Consider the following 18,837-nt stretch of genomic DNA (forward strand, 5'->3'; position numbering starts at 1 on the left):
CTTTCTCGGGCTCCTTCATTGCTTAATTTTCTCCCCTCAAATATTCGTAGGAAGTATGTCTCAAATCGTCCAATTATAATTCGTTGGTCAATCAGATAACAATGAATGTAAAGTAAAATGAATAAGTTTTTCTTAGTTTCATAGAGAGAAGAATGTGCTCTTTCTACATTGAGCTTCAGACCGTCTTTTAATGCTAAAATTTAGAAAAGATGATCCAATTTCAATGGTATGGAGAGGGAATATTCAGCTAGTATTAGTAGAACATGAACGCAAAAATAAAAGTGAACTAAACCGGGCAGCCGGTGGGGGGCACGGCGTTGGTTGTCGATATGGGGACGTTTAGGCAAGCTCTGGCAGGTTCGTTTGTTTGCTGGTACCAGTGTCAGTGATGCAAGTTTGGGGCTTCAAATACGTTGTTGAGAAGCTGACCCATCTTTCGCATCGCTACATGAGGAAAGGTCAGCTTTGTTAAAACCAGTTTGAAGCACCAACTTTGCATCACTGGCATTGAGAGGCAAGTTTGTTTGCTGTAAAGTTATTTGCTGGTACCAGCGTTTGGCTAAATGTCCAAATAGTCCAGGAAGAATGCCGGAAACTATGCCGGAACTATCAGCATATGAGGCTGTGCGAGTTTGGTCAGGTGTAGGCCGATTGGGCATTTCGTAACCAAGTTTGCTCGCACCATGGGTCCGTTTGCAGGATAGCAGAAAAGTACGGAAAAAATATGAGTTCCACAACGGAATCTCTCATCTTAGTCTGGGAAATCGTTATATATTGTACTCAGGCAGCATTATTTGCTTTATCAACGTTTCCTTATGTGTGAAGTTGTATGTGAAACCTTTGAATGTTTTCCAAATTATGGAGGGGGTTAGCACGGGATGATTTGTACATACAAAGCGAGGCTTCTATTCTTAATTAATGGAAATTGCATTTCGCAAGACCATTAACGTTTTCCACCATATGATGGGCTTAAAAGGGTATATGAGCCTACTTTGAAACCATCCTGTGGTTTCTTATGAGTTCCGAAAAACGTCAAATAGTGATTGAGATCTTTTGCATAGATAGTCAGGCCCTGATTTGGTTGGTTAATTAAGAAAATCGGTACTTCTCATTGAGAACAAGCCATAAACATTCGTCAATCGTGGTGATGAAAGTTGGGAATTCACCACGATGCTTCAGACATTGTGGTGATTTCAAGAAGAACAGGAAATCAAGTCACCCTCTGAAAGGACACTCCCGTACGTCCGCACGTACCTTGTCAGAACATTCAGTTTGTGTACCATTGTTTGCACATGGTGTTCCTCTTTAATCTGTGACGGACAACCGACCAACTTGAGACTTTCAAACCAGCCAAAGACATCCTCTTGTCCATCCCATGGACTGGTTTTCTCCCGTCATGCACTCCGTCTTCTATGGACAGAATGCTTCAAGAAGTCCATAGAAGCTGGCCGCTCATCTCTCAAGCGGTATTCGTCTTGGCCAGAACGACAAAAACTTCCAGCGCTCTCTTGTTCGCGTCAATTGAACTTGAAACTCTGGTCAGTATAGACCAAGGTCCGAGAGAGCTGAGGAGATACGTGAGGCAGTGCCAAACATGATCACGGGGTGCAAATATTGACTTTCAACCACATAAGATCATGATTTGGACCACCGCTATTCTGTGCCTGGATCTGACCTCGAGGCTGATTTTGGATTGCACTCAAAATTGTGCTAATGGCACGGCTTTGATCCAGCACTGGTTCCATTCTGAGGAGGAAATGTTCCTCAAGAGCTTGGATGACGGTTCATATTTTTCCAAGAAGATCGGGGAAGCCAAGCAGGACTTTCAAAACCAGACCTTCAGTGATTTCTACAGCAACCTGTGGGATGTGTATGCCAAGGATCACCAGGTCAATGGAACCATGCCCAAAATCCAATTCAACGATTCCGTACACAACTTCAGTGCATTGGAGCAAAACAACGATTCCTTAATCTTCTATTTGGAGGTCCAAAACGTGACTGATTTGAGCTCGGAGTATTTCTTCAAAGATGAGGATGACGAGTGGTCTTCGGTGGAACAAGACACAGAATCCAACGAAAGCGGAACGGAACCAAGACGGCCAAGAAGGCGGAAACGACCTCGTCGAAGGCATCGTTTCAGAACACACAAACTCCCACATCGAAGCTTTCGCTTCAGATCGAAATTGACTCCCAAAACAAGACGAAAGCTGGATTCCAAACGAAGTAGAAGGATTTCCAGAAATCGTCAGCCTCATGCTTTTGTCAAGTACAAATCCCGACTGACTCCTCCGAGGTCGCAAAGAAGATTTGGATTGGAAGGCCGTAAGGACGAAACTCCGAACGAAGGCAGGTCCATTGACTTAGCAAGTGATCGCCGAGATACGGGTATTAAGAACATTATCACCTCGTTCTTCCCGGCTTTTCTCACTATTAGTAGTTTGCTTGGCTTTGGAGTTGGAACTCTCTTTGGGGATGATGAAAATTCTATCACGTTCAATCCAACAATATCCTATGCTGGTGACAACATCACTTTTACCGTCACTGATACAGATACAATCACCAATGGGAACGAACAAAGGCAAACAGCATCAGCCACAAACGATATCACTAATACGGATAACAACGTGATCCAGACATCCATCATTCCAATTGTTATTAACACGGATGGTTAGTTCAACTAATTATTTAATTATTCATCCTGGGGGTGAAGAGAGTGGAGAGAGATTGGCTCTAAATTCGTTCAGGACCAAGTGAGAGTTTTTGTTTGAAGGAATGAAGAGGATAATCAAGATTTCGTGTAAATGCTCAATATGCAGTCGCAAGTTGAGGTAGTCAGTTGTCATGATCACATCTTGATTCATCCATATATTAATGTGCTCTTCAGGAATGACTATCAACTAGGAGAAGCGAGGCGAAACTTCATGTGTGCCATTTTCAACCTCATTTCATGATTTTTCATTGTTTCTTAACAGGGACGGTCACGGTTATGGGTCCAATCAACGGCATCGGACGCTCTTTCGCGGATCACCTGACTGGTGATGCCAAATATCGAGTCATCAACAGACGGGAATTCGCCTATGGAACCCTGCCAACTGATGCGCTCAATAGAATCACGGATTTCTTTGGTGTTCCTGTCGAGTTCTTTAATGATGTCTCCGACACCAATTCTAATGATGATGAAGCGGAAGAGTTGGATCCACGGTCTCAATCCAACCAATCGGGTCCTATGCGTCACATAGTAAACGCTGTTCAAACCTATGTGTTTGGATAAATACGAGGTTAAATATGAATTTACTGTTCCCATGTATCCAAAAGGTAGAAAATAAAACCAATATACTTGGACCAAAATCATTGGGCAAAAAATGTCATACATCTTTTTGTTATGCAAAAGGAAAGTGGGCCTTGAGCACTAAGTTTTTCTACCCTAGAATGAGGAAAATTGAGAACACCTGATGCATAGATAATTCATGATGGGTGTATGGACGAAGGCCTAGACTACCATTGAGACTATTAACTATCCATTTCCCAACGTGCCTTCAAACAGTGAGGAAGATATCATATCACAAGAGCCGGGAGAAAAGGAGAAAAAAGAAAGTTGAAATGCTACAAAAAAAATCTCGATCTTTTCAAACACAAAAAAGAAGCTTACAGTTGCAATGTGATAAATTTGGAGGTGCAAAAAAGTGCTAGATGGTGAATTTGTACTTTTTTTGTTGTTGCATTTGCATTATCTTCCAGATGCAACATATGTATATCTCTTGGCTACTTTTAAAAGCTATTTAAAAAGTATCTGCTGCAGTTTCATCCATCTTAGTTCCATTTTTGGCCGACTTCGTTGTCTTGAAAATGAGGCAACAATTTTATAGAAAATGTAATGATGTCTTCATTGCATCCAAATAGGCATCCTGAGATAGTTATTGGCTTAGTCTTATGATGATCCATTTTGTCAAACAAACTTTATTTCAAGGCTCTTGTGAAATGTTAGTTTCTTTTATTTTGTCCAAATTAAGCCAATCTCGGATCAATATGTGTTTACATTATGACCTATGTTGTCAATAGCAAAGTGAATCCTACTTTAGTCCATATTTATTTGCACTTTTTAGCTTACATATTCGTACTTTCTTCAACTCTAAAACTAACACGGACAAGAAGTAACACTCAGATCTAATACCAGCTCATTAGAGTTAACTCATTTATCAGTCTTCTGCCGGATATTTTTCAAAAACAGAAAGAAAATAGATAATACTGAATAAATCAAGATCATTTTCTGTCAATTTCTTGATACAATCAAAACATTTATTTTTCCCATAACCCTGATAACCTGTTTGAATTCCTTACTTTGATTTAGCATTTGTCAACCAAAGTTACATATGCAAGATGATTCAGATTTTCTTACATTTAACCTTGAAAATGTATTGAGCCATGTCAAACGAACAAAGTGATTGCAAAATTAATGTAACAATATCAGAAAAATATATAACTGTCAAAGAATTTGTTTTGCCGAAATGTCCGACCTCCATCACGCTCATCAATATCAACTGGTGGAGGAAAGTACGGGAACGTAATTCATCGCTATTGAAAGTAAAGAAAAGGACTGAAACAAGAGACATCAGGCGGTAGCTTCCGACCACCACTTTCCTAACCTCACCCTCTACAATCAAGGAAGAACTCCCATTCTTAGCTTCAGTTGGTTTGGTACTTTGGAGGTGTCATCATGGACAAAAGAGCCCGATCTCTTGTGTTCTTAGCCATTCTCTTTGGGGTTGAGCAGGTAGTTTCATCCCTCCAGACTGAAAGGAATGATGAGCATAAACCAGTGATACACACAAATAAAACCATGACAATATTTGTGGTCATGAATAAGACTCATTCTTACTCCAAGGACCTGAGACAATTGAATTCCCTGATTACGTCTTGCATTCAAAAAGTTCATTCCCGGATTCGCAGATCTCCATGGGAACGAAGTGCGAGAAGAAGAACCCATCGGAATAATGGTTATCGACCACATCGACCCACCTACCATCGGCCTCAACCAAGGAACGATAATGGGCTGAAACAACTCATTTTTGGCATTGTGCCAGCTTTCCTTACCGTTGGCGGGCTCCTTGGCTTTGGGTTGAGTGCCTTGTTCTTCGATCAAGATCCGGACAATTCAATCAATTTTAACCCGAATATATCGTATAACGGCGATAACATTACCTTCACTGTAACTGATACCGACACTATCACCAATACTAATTCTCAATCGCAAACCGCCAGCTCTAGCAACACTATTACCAATTCGGACACTAATGATATCGATACTTCTTTGGTGCCAGTGGTTATTAATACGGATGGTGAGTTCAAGATGCTGATAGAAAGAGACTCTATATTGATGATATTATTGCAATGTATATCTTGTCTTGTCTTTTCAGGAGATGTCTCCGTAATGGGACCAATCACGGGGACTGGACGATTCTTAAACAATAGCCCGCCGAACCGAGTTATATATCGATTCCAAGATCTGCTTCATCATGGTTCTCGAAGAACATTGGAAAGACGGATACATGATTTTATGGCCTTTTAGATTATTGTGTAATTGTTATCATTAAAAGCTGCTCGTAAGAAATAAATTTTCATTGACCAACGGAAGCTAACGAGTCCCAGTTTCATTCATTACTGAACATCATCGTTGAGGATTATTGTACATGTACACTACAACGAAATGGGCAGTTGAATGATTCGGTTGCAAATGCCACAAGCACGTTCAATCCATTCAGAAGTGTGAGGATAATCCAGTGAGCTAAACAAGCACCATGTGTTAGCAGATCTTTCTTTCTTTGAATGGAGTCGTGCAATTACAGGTTGAATGAGTGAGTGTCAGGATGAGCAAATCTAGGGTTTCGTCACCCACATGCGAACAATACAGCTTTGTCGCAACACAAAATCTACTTCAGTTCACAAAATCAACCCGGCGAGTGTGTGATTGTTTGCGTCTTAAAAGAGCACAGTTTTTGCACAATTTCTCGCCAACTGGTCGCTCTTGAGGCGAATTATGACGATCCTCGATCTCAGTCATGGCGCTGTTGTGTTCAAGTGCAGTTCTATTTCGGGACTTGATGTCTTATTTGATCTGGGGGTGTCTACTATGTGCCCATTGGGATCAGAGCTTGGCTTTGCAACTTCCTCGAGGCTATCCGGACCAAACGTTCGGGAAAGATCATGCCAATTTGTGGAACCGTGTTCATCTGGAAGAAGATCCAAATCATGGCAATGATGATATTCGATTCGAATCCCTGAAGTTGAGTGAAGTCGCTGAGTCAGGAACAGACCCAAGATACGACAGTGTTCCCGGTCTGATTGAGACCTCGGATCAATATCAATATGAAGCTCTTCCAGAATTCAATCCTGACTACATTGACGCTGAAATCTGGGCGGTAGAGGAAGATTTGGACCCCAATCAAGAGTCTTTCCACATGCCTCATGAAAATGATCTGGTAGATCAGGATGGACAGGAAGTGGATAGCTTCATTAACGAGTACTTCAAATACCTGAATCACGACGATACACCCACATCCCACGTCACGGAACCCCCTCGGAAAATTCGATTCAAACCGACCTTGAAGGCTCCACTTCCAACGGAAGCTGTGCTACAGGAAGTAGCTCCATTGAGTGAAAGGGTTTCGGATTACCAACCAGATGATCTGCCCATCGACCGACTTCCCGGCAACCCATTAAGGCTTAAACATAGAAGGAAACATCATCAACGGAAAGGAAACGGAAGGCTTAGAAAGCCATCTCGACGAAGGAATGGAGGATTTTCTACTTCAAATGAACCGCAACCTTTAACGGAAGGTGTTGCCAACTTCCTGCAGACAATTTTGCCGGCTTTCGTGACTCTTGGCAGCATCCTTGGATTTGGATTGGGAGCAATGACCTTCGACGATCGGCCGGAAAATGCGATAAATTTCAACCCAAGATTTCAAGTGTCTGGTACCAATATTAGCATTGATTATTTCTAAATCAAATAAGAATAAATAGCTTATTTTTTATGTCGGCTTTTAAATGGCTGGAGAGTCAAAAAAACCATAATAACAAGAAGTTATTGTTTTTTGTTTAGATGTACCGGGGTGTCGACGATAAGATTAGACAAAACGAATTAATCACAGTGAAAGATTTAGGGAGTGTCAATCCATAAGTATTTTGTAGGGAACCTGAAATTTAGTATGTCTTGTTCTCTTGTGACAAACCAGACTGTGAATAAGGTATGGTATCTATTATGCCCTCCTAATTCGCATCCATTCAGTACCATATTTCACTATAACTACTCGTACTCACTCCCACTCATACTCTCCCTAATTCATTCAGTTCCACCAATGTATTTCCCTCGCTTTCTCTCAATAAATCAGTCAGTCAGATACCGGCATACGACCATCTAACAGAATCAAGTTTTTAAAGCAGGATTTCATGAGAGTGGAAAAATTTAAAGCAATATTAGCGACCATTACTTGCTTATCTCTTCCGTTATCTAGGTTGGTATCACTCAAAAGTGACCAGGTATAACTGAAATGACAGGTCTTCGCTCCGACGAACCAGGTAGCCTTTTACGTGTCCGAAACTAGGGACAGATGAGGGCAGTTAACTTCTGCGATCGTTTTTATTTTGGCCCCTAATTAGGTGCAATCTCATTCGCGAAACGAATCCCAATTGATGGGTTGTTTTTGTTTGTTACGGAGTCAGATGGCAGCTCTCTCGTTAAGCCAGCCATATGATGATGGGTGTCCCAAAATAGAAATATTTCCCACTCCATATCATCATAGGTCATTATTTGCGGCATCACCCACCAATGATGACTGCAGATGCGCCCAATTAAGTTATCAATGTGTTACTCAGTCAGTCATCTTATGATTTAACTAATCTAAAAGAAGCTTGGGCTTAGCGTGTCCGGAAAAGAACCAGAGGGCAATGCACAATGGTTCCTAGCTAGTATGTTTTATCTTCATCGAGGATCTACCTCTAAACCCTTTTATGAGTCTTGCTTGGTTCATCTGGTTGGCATACTGGAATTTTTTGTGTACTGACCAAAAAAAATAATGATCTGCATTCATGTGGTGGAAAAAATGAGTTGGGAAGATGAAAAAAAGAAGCCCAAAACCTCTTCAGAACCTCTCGGACTTTGTACTCTTTTTCGATCAGGTCCATATGGGGGCTTTCCCACATTTTGGAACAATCGGATTTAGTGACCGAGATTGGGGGATCCTAGAAAACGGGATTGAAAATGTGTTAGAAGAAAACAAACACATTCATAAAATTTGGGTTCAATTTGATTACACGAACCCGTGATGGGGGTTCAATGTACTTTCTACGCATTTGCTACTTTTTTCAAAATCATTAACTACAATCAACTATTTTGACGAAAATTATGATTCATTTTTCCGACTGTAGAAGTAAGTACCCTTTTCCCTTTTACAGATGTAAATGCTCTTTTCAGGCTATCATCCTGATTCAAAACTACGTACAAATCCAATCTGATTTTACCAGCAAATTATACAGTAGATTTGAGACGCTGTAACTGAATATCTGGTCAATAGAGGCAACGTTTAGTTGCCCCTATTGACCAGAAAGTATGTCCTATAAGCCTAAGATATGCATAAAAGTTGCTCAAAATATGTGGTTTCTGGTAGGAATGGCCAAGATTCCACTAGCCTTGCAAAGGACCTGGAAAGAATCTATTCTTGGGTAACTGAGAGTAATATGGCCCTGAACGGAATGAAATTCCGCTCAATGACGTTTGGGTCAACTCCTTTGCATACTCCATTCGTAGAAAATGGAGGTAAAGATATTGAGCAGGTCTCATCTATGAAAGATTTAAGTGTAGTCCTCCAAAATAATGGAAAGTTCGATGAGCAAATCCAGTTGAAGTGGGTAAAGCTCTTCAAATGTGTGGTTGGATGTATCGCACGTTTAAGTCACGATGCTAACTCTGTACAAGTCGATTGTCCAGCCACATCTAGAATGCACGTATGCTTCACCCATTTGGGCTCCAATGTGTTCAGCAGGTTTGCAAAAGGTCGAACAAATTCAAAGATGTTTCACAAGGAACATCACAGGAATGAGAGAGCTCTCTGGGAGAGACTAGAAAAGTATGGATTTATCAGTGTTCAGAGAAGGTAAAAACGGTATCTGATACTGTACGTCTTCAAGAGCATCCATGCGCTTTGTCCCAACCCAGGTCAATTCTAGTGAGCGTAGAAGCTTAATGTGCGTTTGGAGAGCACCTTCAAGCCCTCAAGAATCCAGGCTAGTTCGAACAACAAAGTCCACATCGCTTCATTCTCGGGCTCCTTCATTGTTTAATTTGCTTCCCTCTCATATTCGTGGGAAAACGTAGGCCTTGTTGATCCGGTTGCATCTTTCCAGTTAGACTTGGACAAATCTTTAGATAGCATTCCAGATCAACCCTACATAGAGGACTGGCTCGGTCTGCCAACTCAAACTCGTTGGTGGACCACATATCATAAAAAGATTGAAAGGTAATAGTTAGACGAATTATAACCTTTTATTTTAATAGTACTGGGGATTACATTCCCTGCAGCGGTTAGAAAAAACCGTGAAAAAATAAACCAAAAATAAAAAGTCGAGAAACCGAAGGAGTGGAAATAGGACCAAAAAAAGGAGAAAGGAACGGAAAGTACTGACATCCGGCAATAAGAGCAATTTTGAAAGCAATAAAAGGGGCAAATGGCAGGTAAACACAACACTGTGCGTTTCTTTTTCTGAATTCAATTGATTTCGCATTTAAGCTTCGGTTCAATTCATCCTATTAATTCAGTCACAAGCATTGGGCAGTTGCGTTGACAATGAAAATACGAAATGACTAATGACCAAGGCTTGAACCGATACCGAAAAAAAGTAATGCGTTACAGATACCGATACTGTTACTTTTGCAGAAAAAAGATGGCCTAAAACTGCAAAAAAACAACATTTAATATGACTTTTTTTAACGTTCAGTAAATATGAAGTGAAGCAATCAACAATAAAATGACGATAATAGGTCCGAGAAGACAAGGGTACAAGGATACAAGGGTTCGAAGATTAAGAGTTGGTTGGTTTTAATATTTTTACTAAACATTTTGACAAGCACTTTTTTATCCTGCTTTTCATGGTTTGAAAAAAGTTAACAAGGCAAATATTCTACTAGTTTGACGAGAGGAAAATCAGGATCAAAGATTTTGAGGCTAAGTTGCGGATGTCCGCCATGCAACTAGTGATGTCATATGTCATAGAAAATGTAAATTGATAACCCTGTAGGCCTAGTTACAGCCAGCCGTAATTACTTTCTTCATCCCCTCAGTAGACGGAACTTTTTTAAAAATCAGGGAGGAAACCATCATATATTTTGTCTTTCCCTTATTTAAAAAAAGAAGAAAGTACCGATAACGAGAGGCTACAAAAACCGTTGCGTTACCGATACCGTTACTTATTCAGAAAAGTAACGCGTTACCGGTAGCGTTACTCAATAAGTAACGCGTTGGAAGTAACGGCGTTACTTAAGCCCTGCCAATGGCCCAACTTGGTCGCCCACTAATCTCACTGACTTTTCGACACATTTGTCTTGGTGCTTCTCAGGGTCGATTGGAAAGGCGAGCCTTGCTTGCAAGCAAAGTCGGCCATCACATTTTTTTAAATAGACAATGCCATTGTCAGATTGGTTCTTTGCCTGTGGGTGGGGCAAGCATCTACAGGTTTTGCTGAGAAAGGCTATGGAGGAGAATCAAACTGGGGGCTTCACCCTTACTAGAAACTTCCAACGTCGGGATTTGAATCCACACCATCTAAGAGGAAGATTTTTTATTCTTGTCTTTTGAATACCCAGCTATATTTTCTCCATTTGTTGCAGAATTGCAGCGATTTTGTTTTCGCCTCCGCCCAAAGCCAAAATATGCACCTAAAAATGACATGAAACTAAACTGTTTTAAGGACATAACATGGATACGGCATAAGTTTCCTATCGGTTATCACCATTAGCAATGTCTCGTTCGTTTTGATCAATTTTACCTTCCATTAAATCTTTTTTGCAAATTCTGGACCTCTTTGTTCATCATGATTTAATAGAGATCAATACCATTATCATTTTCTGTGATGGTGCATACATCATTGAATCAATTCATGTAACAATGGAACGCAGTCTCTTTCCTTTTCCGAAAAGAATACAGAATCTGGCTAATACGTACTTGACAAATGAGATCAAGCATCATAAACACACCAAAAAACAAAGGTGAACACCTGAATCTAAAGTGGCTCCCAAACTATAAAGCGGAACATCAAACAATAACAGGGAACACAAACCAAAGCAGGCATGCCAAACAATATTTAAGCTAAGAAAAAAAAGTGCAAATTTATGCATTATATGTGTCATTTTATTCTTTGGTGTGCCAACACCACGTTTTCATGTTCTGATTTGCATACGCCACTTAAGACTTTTGATGGGCCAATTTATTTCTTATTTAGTGTGCTATCTTATTTTTGGTGGGTCATGCTTACGAGTACTTATTTGTGTGCTGACCTGCGTGTGCAACTTAATTTTTTTGTGTGTGCACATTTCTATTTCAACCAATTTCTTGTCTTTTAACGGAACTTATGAAAATGACGTCCATGCAACCTTTCAAATTGAAGACTGGGTGAGATTCCGTTTTTGTTTTCAACAAATCTGAAGCGACCAATGTGCATGTTCATGACTCATTTCAGCTTTCTGATTTTCTTCATGCTCAAAACAACTTTGGAAAGGGGTTGCATTCGACAAGTTTACCCATAAACCGAATCAAATTCTCTATGAAAAATAATGTCGAAAAAAAAATTCGAATTTTTGTTCACATCCACCTTTACCTCGGCGATACTACCTGGATAGAGCAGCACCTACTCACTCAGACTCAGGTGTGGCAGTAGTAGCTTAAAGAGTATGGTTGTCGATCCGGTTGGGCTTCTCTCGCTTCCCTTCTAATTCTGCCAGGTTTTGGAGCAAACCTTGCTCTGCCGAATTACTTTGCCTTTGGATGACTCGTCAAAGTTGTACAGTTCAGTTGCAGTACCAGTCACGATCAATCACTGGATTTAAACGGAGCTCTGCTTAGGCCTCCAAGGATTACAGAGCTTTTGTGGACGTCCCATTGCCTTTGGGTCGTATTCGTGGAACCACCTTTGCCCCGGTGAATTTGCACCCAAATTTCAAGATTTGTTCCAAGGTAAGAACGAACCCCGTCTAACAATTGAACCCCTCTATTAAAATAATCCTCCCTAAGCGGCCAGATTGGGTAGATTTCTCTTGCCTATGACCTAGTTGCTCGATAGTCTTGAGGCATATGCTACCCAAATATTTGCTTTTGTTAAACTACATAAATACAAATCATGTGTCTTCAAGATAAATGTTAGCCAAAGATATGTATGTAAGTAATAAACGTATAAAAATAATCAAAAGTGATTTGTTCAACTTTTTCGACGTCACCATTGGAGATGATGTGTCCTTAGTTTTCATTTTCATTCAACATGTTCGTACCATTCGTACTACTTGACAAAGTACCATTCTCGTGGGGTGGCGTTCCTCAAGGTGTTTCTTGTGGCATCATTGCCACTTAAAGAGTATTTGTACTTGTTAACATGTCGGGAGTTTTATTTGGCACGCAACTCGACCTCGCTTGGAGTTGACTCCGTGTTTCATGCCTAAAAGCTTGATTATAATGGAATCCTAAAAGCTTGATTATAATGGAATCTTCAGAGTATCAAGTGGATTTTGTTAGGTTGAGATTCGAGGTAACGTTTTGTCTTGCTGAGTCCATTTCAACATGAAGTTTGTTGATTGTCAATATCAACACATATGCGCATGCATGTGGCTTTGAGCAATATCACTATCCGCACGGGCCTCTAATCTGGTTTTTAAACGGAATATTTGAATATTATGAGGCATTAGTTAAAATTTGTTTTCATCACAAGAAGACGGTTAAAACCAATTTGCGGTGAAAATGAAATAACAACCTGCAGTAGTAGACCTTGCTTAGGTGGAATTTGTCCTTGACTTGATCTGTTTAGTGTCCTCTCTTTGTCGGCTAATATATTAGCATGAAAGGCGCATTGACGCTATTTGATTAGTGATAATGCAGAAGAGAGAATGCGGAAATTACATCCGCATTTTAGCCAGGATTTTCACAATCGTTTCATGTTCTACATTTCGAATCACCGACACTAGTGTGTCTCAAGAGAATTTCGAAATATATTTAAAGTTTTGAATTGTATTGGAAACCTTTCGCTGACACTTCAATAATGGTTACCAAAATCAAGCGATTTCTTAAACTCTGACCATCGTGTAGGTTGTAGTCGAAAGAAATTCCATCAAGACCCATAAATACGTATTTTTGGGTCAAACCTGTGTTTAAAATCTTCTCCACTATCGCCTACTCTACTTTTGTAAATGATTAAATGCTTAAGCATAAAAAAAAAACACTTTTTTCCTAATGAAACTTGCTACTATGTGTTTTACGAGTTGGAGAATTGGACATTTGCCAAACGTGCGTTCACATAGAATAAGTGATTAAGGAAAGCATGAGTTCAATCTGAAACAAGTTTTAAAAGCTGTTTTAGCAATCACGAGCTTCTCGAGTCTAGGCCTTTATGAAGTTAAGAACATTTTTGAACAACCTCGGCTCATCGTCTCTAAAACTTTTCTTTCATCTTTAACCTCATAATCGAACGTCTGATCTTGAGCAAGACAAGTTTTCGCGTGCTACCTCGGATGAAGGGTCGTTCAACCACATTTTAGCTTTTGATAATGACTAGTAGGTGACACATAACGAGAACATTAATAAAAACGACTACATGACACTTTTGCCAAGCGGAAGCTGACCACCATCAATGCTTGCCAGACCATGAAATATTCAGCCAAAGTCTGGAATTGCTGACGTCTTCGTTAGATACATTTAGTTCCTTGCAGCGATCCAAATTGTTATTCATCCAAACGTTTTACTTTCCAAAACTGAGATAGCTTTTCCATGCCTATTCAAGTTGTAGAGCAGACCAAGAAGAGAGTGTTGATTGTGGTGTGGTGGTTTTGAAGTAGGTGGTATCATTTCCAAAATTCAAAACCCAAGTTTAACTGTAGAATCGAAGGAGAATGTTCTAGTTTTCCTCGATTTTGTGGAATGTCGGTGATGTCCGAGAAGCTGGGTCTGTTTTAGGTGGCCTGAAAGATTCTTGATAACAATCAAGACCAAGGTATTTCTGTTGCCACCGTCCGTCTTTCTCATCTTCACTCTTGGTAATATTGGTATTATGAAGATGAAATGCTGCAATCCCCTGAAGGTATCATGCCACTTGAACAGTTAGGATCAGTTGCCTAGCTTTATGATCAATATCATTTGAAGCAACGGAATGTGGTGAAGGCTTATAAAACGATTCCTTGCTTACAGTTTTATAGATGTCCATTAGTCAAAATGGCTCTCAGACTTCAAGGTAAGTTTGGGCAAGAAATAGAGAGGAAAGTGTCATTCCTAATCAGAACTTTCTTGGAGAGTTGTTTCTATTTCTGCTACCCAATTACTTTGATTAAGGGTAGATTGGGGTGTTTTCTTCTCATGCGCTGAATGAAGATGTAACTCTAAATTTACAATTTTCCTTATAAATTGTGAAGCATAAAACCAATAAAAATTTTAAGAACTCAACAGGCACACAATGAGATGGCAACCTGCTCACTTACAATCCCCCTTTTGAAGGAGGCTGTTGGGATAACATTTTTAGAAAAAAGTCTTGCGAAGAAAATCAATGCGTAACAAGCATCTAGATTTATGGTGCGTTCCTCGATGCCATTAAGAGAAAAATAATATATTTTTTTTGAATGTTGCATTGTCTAAAATTGGTTTTGCTTAAAACAGTCAGCGGAATCGGCAAAGGGTTCCTTTAAACAGGTTTGTACATTCACAGTACAACACTGAAGTCGGAAATGCTCTTCACCGTTCAAGTACCTCAATTTTGAAAATAAGCTGCTTGCAATTTGTAGCAAATCACGTTTCGCACGACCTGAAAGTTATTTTTACTATTTGAGGAAGCATCGCGCAATTTGTACGGCCATATTTTCATGGACACATCCTGTCTAAGTCGTTTGTACCATTTGAACTTGTGCATCGAGATGGAGACCTCCAATTAAACGATGTGGTTTGCTTCCAGAACTCTCAACAGAGGATTGTTGTCACTCAAAATCCGTCGGTCGTCAAAATGCGAAACTCCAGTATCCTTAAATGGGCTCAAAACAACAAGAACAATAAGCTTATCAATGGGAAGAAGAACGACAAGAAATGGATTCATCAACCAGCAGCCCTGCAAACCGGCCATGTCGTCTACCTTGTCAAGGTAAAACAGTTTTATCCATCAAAATTCAGTAATAAACCAAGGACATATATATATATTGAATTGTTCTCTTTTAATAGTTCTTGGGCAACACAGAGGTGGACAAGCCTAAGGGAATCGAGGTGGTGAAACAAGGGGTGCAGAAGCTAAAGTTCAACCAACAATTGAAGAAGGCCGAGGGCGGCAACAGCAGCGCGAAGACGCCCAAAGTGGAGATGACCATCTCGGTGGATGGAGTGACGATTCAAGATCCCAAATCCAAGGCCATGATGCATCAATACCCTTTGCATAAGATCTCGTATTGTGCCGATGACAAGGCTGAGAAACGATTCTTCAGCTTCATCGCCAAGGAGGGCGACACCAATCGCCATACTTGCTTCGTTTTTGTCAGTGATAAATTGGTAAGAGGCTTTCTGGTAATTTCATAATAAGCGATGCGACTTCAAAGTCATTTTGATCGAAATCGAAATGCTGAGCAGATCTTTTTTTTTTTTTTTGGTCGTTCATGGGCTTTTCTAACTGCTACAGGGAATGTAATCCCCAGTTCTAATAAAATGAAAGATTATAATTCGTCTATTTAATACCTTTCAATTTTTATATGATATTTGGTCTACCAACGAATTTGAGTTGGCAGACCGAGCTAGTCCTTGAATGTAGGGTTGATCGGGACTGCTACCTAAAAATTTGTCCAAGTCTGACTGGAAAGATGCAACCGGATCAACAAGGCCTACGTATTCCCCACGAATATTAGAGGGAAGTAAATTAAACAATGAAGGAGCCCGAGAATGAAGCGATGTGGACTTTGTTGTTCGAAGTAGCAAGGATTCTGTAGGGCTTGAAGGTGCTCTCAAAACGCACATTAAGCTTCTACGCTCACTAGAATTGACCCTAAATCCTGGGTTGGGACAATGCTCATGGATGCTCTTGAAGGCGTACAGTATCAGATACCATTTCTACCTTCTCTGAACACGGAACAGTACCAACTCTTTGAGTCCCTCATTGTCTGTAGATTGTTTTAATTGTACGTAATGGGGGGGAATTTAATGACTAATGTCAACAGACAACACTAACAATCAGAGGAGTGCTCCTGAAGATATTAATTGACATCTTGATTGCTTCCTGACGGAGCTGGAAATTTCAAGTTCTTTTGGCAATCCTTTGGGGCGTTGATTTCGACACATTTGCTGTTTTGAAAGATTGTGTTTTTCACGGTGGGATGCATTTAAAACACAAAAACATCGTTGATCTGCCTCTCGAATCGATTCTGAATGCAAGCGTTGTAAAAAAATGTTTGTCAAAAGAAAACATTTCAAGGGTAAACCGATGATGAGAGTTTGTTCATTACCAATTGAGTCCTATTAAGGATAGCATTTGTGGTTGGCTCTCAGCATCGTTGAGCTCGACAACTGATGTGTGTCTTTTGTGGTCCAGGAAGCAGAGAGATGGACTTGCCATATAGTTCTGCTTGCATTCGTGCAATGTGATGTAATTGAGATGAAAGCGCCACACATCTTGGGATTCGCTTCGATTGTGTTTTTTTCTCTCTTCAGGCCGAGGAAATTACTCTGACCATAGGCCAAGCCTTCGAGCTGGCTTACAAGAAGTTCTTGGACACTTCTGGCAAGGAGAAGGAAGTCAAGAGGACTCAGCTGGTCCAACAAAAGCGGATTTCTTTGCTTGAGAAGGAAAATGCCGAACTGAAGAAACGTCTCAAAGACATTGCCAACATCAAGGGGCCCCAAGATATTCAAAAGTATATGAATAAAAACAACGTAAGTTAAAGGGCTTCATTCTCAATTTTTCTCGTCGCAAGCTACACTTGTATTGCACCAATGCGTTTACATTCAACGAGTCTTCGTTTGATCGAAAGAAAAGAGAGAAATGGTTTCATCATAAGAAATGATATAATTTCGTTAAAGTTTAGATATGGAAATTGGCATGCCCGGTGACAACAATGTATTTCTTATTCATTGAATGTGGGGGTTAGAATATCCAGTAAATTACAATACCAATTAACTTCAAGATGATTTCTATGAATGAATCCAGCCCCCTAATTGTCATGATAACGCTGGCTTAGCACTTGTCCGAAGGGTGTGCGCTTTTACGTCATAGGTGAGCTTTTTCTCAGAATACGCTTGCTTTATTTACCTAGATCACGGATATCTGCGAGGTGAGAATCAATGAGAATGATTCCACATCCCTGAATGGATCCTTGAGCAATGGAGGTGGCAACGACAATGATTCCAACCATTCGGCCAAGAAACCGGAAAAGGATGAGCTCATCAATTTGGATTCGGCCAACAACAAATTGGACGGATTCTCGTTGGACGACCTCCATGATGACGACTTCAATCCACGTGCTTTCGCCGGCAACTCTGATTCTGACGACACTGATGAAGCTGATTTTGACCCTCGGGCGCCAAAAACAGAAGCCCCCACTTTGCACCCTGCCCCGTCGGCCCCAGTTCTCATCTCTCCTCCGCCCGCCATGCCTGCCCGGGCTAAATCTCAAAACAATTTCTCGGATTCTCTTTTCTCAGCTAACGAGGCTGTAACCAAGGATCCATTCAATGGCGATCCATTTGGCATGTCAACTTTTGAGTCACCGGTTCGATCACAGACCAACGCCTTGATTGGCTTTCAAGGAGGCATAAGTATGAAAAATTTCTCTCTGGATGACCTTGACCCTCTAAAGAAGTGATGAGTACATATGCATTTCGTCAAAGAAGATAAATTTTGCTGTGTGAATGATGCACCTTTTGTGCAAATGTGGAAGAGCAAATGCTTTGTGAAACAAATCATTCCAACTTACAATGTGATCATTTCAAAGTTATTCAATTATGAAATGCTCTAAACGAGATTAAATAAACTTTCTATTTCTAATATGCTAGAGTATTGTATTTATTAACCAAATCGGGTTTTTATTTTGAAATAAGCGTTTGACAATGTATTTATTACATCCTCTGGTTTTAGAGGTAATTAGGGTCAATTTCTATTGATCGTTGGGGTTTACTGTGCGTTTTGCAGGCATATTCAATCACACGAGAATCTAGGTTTTGTTAAAACCATCAGGGCCTACTCTCTTCTTTCTCGGGCTCCATAATTGTTCAATTTGCTTCCCCTCAAATATTCGCAAGAGATCCGTAGTAGGGCGTTCATCTGGTAGCATCTTTTAAGTCAGGCTTGGAGAAGATTTTTAACCAATCAGACCTCCATTCAAGGGCTAGCTTGGTCTACCAACTCGAATTCTTTTTTTTTTTTTTTTGATAGTTCTGTGGATTACATTCCCTGTACAGGTGAGCAAAGCCCGTGACAAAAGAACAAAAAAAGGATGATTAAATTTACTGAAAACGAAACCTATTGGGAGCATGAAAAAGTATTGCCCTAGTTGAGAAGATTATTAGATTGAAAGCATTCAGTTTTCAGATTTGGCCAAATAGGTACTTTTTCGGGAGCCATTCTTTTGAC

At 40.2% G+C, this 18,837-nt stretch overlaps 3 protein-coding genes across 3 annotated transcripts in view; all 3 read left to right on the forward strand.

The window, feature by feature from the left end:
• Positions 1 to 152: 152 nt before the first annotated feature.
• LOC131886445 (small ribosomal subunit protein uS8A) overlaps positions 153 to 18,837 on the forward strand; it is a 41,004-nt gene continuing 22,319 nt past the window's right edge. The window contains exon 1 of the mRNA XM_059234785.1: positions 153 to 168. The gene's annotated coding sequence lies outside the window, so the exon portion shown is untranslated. The remainder of the gene's footprint in view (positions 169 to 18,837) is intronic.
• LOC131886379 (uncharacterized) lies at positions 1,339 to 3,351 on the forward strand (the record flags this gene model as incomplete). Its single annotated transcript, XM_059234688.1, is given in 2 exon segments — positions 1,339 to 2,667; positions 2,973 to 3,351. Coding segments are annotated over 2 exon segments (1,329 nt in total). The 3' UTR covers positions 3,272 to 3,351.
• On the forward strand, positions 12,040 to 18,252 carry LOC131886397 (PTB domain-containing adapter protein ced-6-like). Its single transcript, XM_059234710.1, has 5 exons — positions 12,040 to 12,221; positions 15,190 to 15,372; positions 15,450 to 15,770; positions 16,920 to 17,141; positions 17,522 to 18,252. Exons 2-5 carry the CDS (start codon positions 15,238 to 15,240, stop codon positions 18,068 to 18,070), a joined length of 1,227 nt encoding a protein of 408 aa, XP_059090693.1. The 5' UTR covers positions 12,040 to 12,221; positions 15,190 to 15,237; the 3' UTR covers positions 18,071 to 18,252.

Source organism: Tigriopus californicus, chromosome 1, assembly GCF_007210705.1.
Source record: "Tigriopus californicus strain San Diego chromosome 1, Tcal_SD_v2.1, whole genome shotgun sequence".
Taxonomy (NCBI): Eukaryota; Metazoa; Arthropoda; class Copepoda; order Harpacticoida; family Harpacticidae; genus Tigriopus; species Tigriopus californicus.